Source organism: Morus notabilis, unplaced genomic scaffold (assembly GCF_000414095.1).
Source record: "Morus notabilis unplaced genomic scaffold, ASM41409v2 Scaffold285, whole genome shotgun sequence".
Taxonomy (NCBI): Eukaryota; Viridiplantae; Streptophyta; class Magnoliopsida; order Rosales; family Moraceae; genus Morus; species Morus notabilis.
This window is the reverse complement of record NW_010363065.1, coordinates 482,261-487,000: the sequence shown is the minus strand read 5'-3', so window position 1 is coordinate 487,000 and position 4,740 is coordinate 482,261. Positions and strand designations below refer to the sequence as shown.

The window sequence follows — 4,740 nt, the reverse complement described above, 5'->3', positions numbered from 1 at the left end:
AGGTGATATGAAAAATTCGGTATTAGTACATTCTTGAACAAATATTTGTCAAGTTCTACATCTGGCTCAGTACATTACAATCTGTTGGAATATTAGCTACCTTTAGTGGCTAAATACAGGAATGAACAAATAGGTTCTGTATTTGCAAACTGAAAAGTTTGAAAAGTCTTCATTTTCATTTCTTCTTTTATCCAAATTGCTTGGTAGAACCTCGAGGTCGCAACAGGAATGATCTGGATGGCCGCCTTTTGTAGAAACATCGCGTTTGTCCCTGTAACACAACACATGGCATTGAGCTGGTCATATGAAGCATTCTCAAAGAAACAGATTAATGCTGCGACGAATATGATTTTGTTTTCAAAAGCTTGTAATCTTTTGAAATGTTTAGAACATTCATTATTTAGTTTACTTGGACATACAAACACCCAATGAAGAATAAACCATCAACTGCAATATCCAGGACGTATCAAATCGATCTCAGGTATAAAAGCATATAAATCAGTACCTCTATGCGGTACTGTAACATTACGAGTATTTGTTGCAGGTGTTTTTGGCTCAAGGCAGCAGAAAGTAAAAAAAAAAAAAAGTATCAATCACAATCCAACTCTATGTATTAATTGCGTCAATGCGTCGAGGCATGAACAAGCATGATAAAGACAAAAATATCTCACAAAAATAGCTGTGCTTTGAATTTAACGGCCATATGCATAACGCATTCACCTCTGGAAGAAAGCATGGCATAAATTTTCTGGACTGCCCAAGTAATCTGATGAAGTCGGAAAGCAGATGAAGTCGGAATGCTTTCTTATCAACCTGAGATCAGAAAACTGGAGAGGGAAGAATTTTCAGATACGTGTCCTCATCAAAAAATATGCTGCAGAGAGTGCTTACCACAAGTCAATCCAAGTTTGGGGAAAACAAAAAGCATAGAAAATCCCAACAGCTTAGACCAAAACTGACATTATTGGTATCTATAATGCATATGTTGACATTTATGTAAATAAGCACTTCTGTGTGTACGAATCCAGACAAATGTAGCTTTGTCCATATGATACATACATATATCCAAGAAAAGTTATGGTGTAAAACAGGAGAAATCATCCTCGAAGATTTGAATAGTACTAGCTAAATTCCGAGGGTATAACCTATCCAACACAGCTTATGCATGACATGGTTGGTGCATGACTCCAAAATTTCTTAACATAGTCGCTCCGTTAATAATTCAGCAAAATCCATGTAAAACAATGTCTTCCTATAAAACTAATGTCATCCTTACCTCAAAAGAGCACAACTTCATGCTCCTTTGAGCTCGCAGGCCTTGATGCACACTGCAAATGTATAAAAGATAAAGTCACATCTATTTATGTGATTACCGTTTTGATACTAACAAAGCCATACTTATAAGATGGTAATTTAAGACCAAAACATTAAGTCATTCTGATAAGATTGTAGTAACTGAGAAAAAAGATGTGAATCATACTTGTAGATGGAAAAGAAATTTCTTTCATTCTTCAAACATTATATATTGAAGAACAGCATAATCTACAGAGTGACTGGATAAAGTAGGGTGCTAACTCAGAGTTATATACTCATGAAATCCCAAAGTCAACTTAAGGAATTTTTGTTTTTTGCTTTTTTTGTTGTTGTGGTTGTTGGTTTTTTTTATCTTTTTTTTTTTTTGAATTATGCTGACTTACAGGAACACTTGATTTTATGTTTCCCTTTATTTCATAGGAAACCTATTTACACCATGCATAAAAGCAGATCAGAACATACAAAAATGGTATTCATGAACATCAATTCAACAATATTTAAAGTGATGAATACTTTAGTAAGAGACATGAACAATCATAATGTTTTGCACAACAAATACATACATGCCTGAACAAAGATACCAAATGTCACAATTCTTCTATGTATTTCAAGAACTAACCATTCACGACTACAAGATTAACAACTGGAATCACTCTTCAGAAAACTTTAAATTTCATTCTTGTTTGCATGTACTTTTTTCAAGCTGTCATATCATTGAGCTGCAATTTATTAGTCATGTCAGCAAATCAGGATTGTGAAGTTAGGATTTGATTTTTGAATAAATTAGGAACGAATCAAAGATTAGAATAAAATCCCTGATTATGTGGGATCCTAGGGTTTTACCGTGGATTCTCTATTTCTATTTAAATGTGTTCTATTTTCTGGAATAATAAGAAAAAACAGAGAGCTATTCTCTCTTTCTGTCCCCGGTATTCTCCTATATGGTATCAGAGCCTAGGGCTCGATTATGAATTTTAAAGCCGCCATGGTTGGTTCTAGTTCAGCCACTTCGGATGCCACCAGTGGTATGGCTTCATCGGGGACAACTTCAGTCAAATCCGATAGTTTCCTTCTCTGAAAATTCCCTTCAAATTACCGTTCACAAATTGAATAGAAAGAATTACCTTGAGTGGTCTCAATCCGTGCGACTAGTGATCGATGGCAAAGGGAAATATGGGCATTTGAATGGAGAAGTAAAACCTCCAGCCACCAGTGATCCAAAATACAGGCAATGGCGCTCAGAAAACTCCATGGTGACTGCCTGGTTGATCAACTCGATGGATCCTGTTGTTGGAAAGCCCTTCATGTTCTTGCCCACAACCCGTGACGTTTGGGAGGCAGTCCGGGAAACGTATTCCGATCTGGACAACCACTCACAATTGTTCGAGTTGAACACTCGGATGTGGAAGATGCAGCAAGGTGACCGTGAGGTAACGACCTACTATAATGATATGATGACAGTATGGCAGGAATTGGATATGTTCGAAGATGAACAATGGGAAAACTCTAATGACAGTGCTCGGTACAAAAAGAAGGTTGAGAGAGGCCGGGTATTTGTGTTCTTGGCTGGTTTGAATAAAGATCTTGATGAGGTTCGAGGACGTATATTAGGAAAAAAAACCCCTGCCAACAATAAGAGAGGTATTTGCAGAGGTACGAAGAGAGGAAGCACGGCGACATGTGATGTTGAAAAACATTGATGAACCAAAGATAGTTGGTGAGGGATCTGCCCTTGTAATCCGAGGCACAGAGTCAGAAGGAGATAGGCGTGGAGGTAAACAGAGGCCCTGGTGTGACCATTGCAGGAAAGCATGGCATACTCGGGAAAACTGTTGGAAACTACACGGGAAACCAGCAAACCTGAAGAACAGACCCGGCAATGACACCAGGTCAGGGGGAGAGCTCCGCGCATTCCAGGCAAGCCGCACGGATCCAGAGCAAGAATCTCCATCAGCATCCCTTCCTTTTACAAAGGAACAGATAGAGCACCTACAAAAAATGTTTCAGTCCCAATCTTTAGGAAACTCTAACTCCTCTTGTTCTCTAGCACAGTCAGGTAATTTTTTCACTGCAACCGCTGCCTGTACCAAATCAGATGGCTCCTGGATATTAGATTCAGGTGCTACCGATCATATGACCGGCAATTCGCAATTTTTCTCTTCATATACACCCTGTGCAGGGAATCAAAGAGTTAAAATTGCAGATGGCTCCTTTGCTACGGTTGCTGGGAAAGGAATAGTTATCATTTCCCCTTCTCTAATTCTAAAAAATGTCCTGCATGTTCCTCATTTGTCCTACAACCTCTTGTCTATCAGTAAGTTGACACATGATCATAACTGCAAAGTTAATTTTTGGTCTTCTCGTTGTGAATTTCAGGATTTAACCTCGGGGAAGATGATTGGGGGTGCTAGATTGGATAGTGGTCTCTACCTCTTCAATAATGGATCAACCTTTGGAAGACAAGATCAATAGGCCTGTTTCAATTATATTTCTGTTTCTAGTGACGGTAAGATTATGTTATGGCATTATCGATTAGGACATCCAAGTTTCAATATTTAAAGCATTTGTTACCCAAGTTATTCATGAATAAAAATCCTTCTACGTTTCGATGTGAATCTTGTGAATTAGCAAAGCATCATTGTGCCGTTTTTCCATCACAACCATATAAAAAATCGAAACCATTTACCATGATTCATAGTGATATTTGGGGTCCTTCTCGAGTGTCAACTTTTTCTGGAAAACGCTGGTTTATTACTTTCATTGATGACCATACTAGAGTCACTTGGGTCTTCCTTTTAAAAGAAAAATCCAATGATGAAACAGTGTTTAAAAATTTTCATAATATGGTTCAAACACAATTTCAAACTCAGATTAAAATTTTCCGAAGTGATAACGGCAAAGAATTTTTTAATAATGTGTTGGGGAATTTTTTTGCTGAAAAAGGGATTGTACATCAAAGTTCTTGTACCAATACACCTCAACAAAACGGGGTGGCTGAGAGAAAAAACAGAGATCTTCTTGAAGTTGTTAGAGCTATAAGTTTTAAAGCTAAAGCTCCTAAGTACCTTTGGGGAGAAGCAGTTTTAACAGCCACATATCTTATCAATAGGTTGCCTACAAGAATTTTGAACTTTAAAACACCAATGAAATTCTTCAATAAATGCTTTCCAGCCACTCGGCTAATAACAGATATTCCCTTAAGAATTTTTGGAAGTGTAGCTTTTGTCCATAATCATGATCCTAGACGTTCTAAGCTTGATCCAAAAGCACAAAAGTGCATTTTCGTAGGTTATCCTACAAATCAGAAAGGGTATAAATGTTTTGATCCCGTTTCCAAAAAAATGTTTGTTTCTATGGATGTCACGTTCTTTGAGGGACAGCCCTACTACAACAATTCCCATCTTCAGGGGGAGAGTTCGAGTGAAG

The 4,740-nt window shown here is 37.7% G+C and overlaps 1 protein-coding gene across 2 annotated transcripts in view; it reads right to left on the bottom strand.

The window, feature by feature from the left end:
* LOC21411557 (B3 domain-containing transcription repressor VAL1) overlaps positions 1–4,740 on the bottom strand; it is a 12,292-nt gene continuing 7,552 nt past the window's right edge. The window contains exons 5-7 of one of the 2 annotated variants that reach the window (XM_024169142.1): positions 1,277–1,328; positions 721–874; positions 1–271 (exon numbers count right to left, since the gene is read on the bottom strand). In XM_024169142.1, the coding sequence (XP_024024910.1) occupies positions 1,294–1,328 (35 nt within the window). In that variant the 3' untranslated portion in view covers positions 1–271; positions 721–874; positions 1,277–1,293. Of the gene's footprint in view, positions 272–720; positions 875–1,276; positions 1,329–4,740 lie in introns of those variants that run through there. The other variant, XM_024169140.1, reaches the window with a different exon arrangement.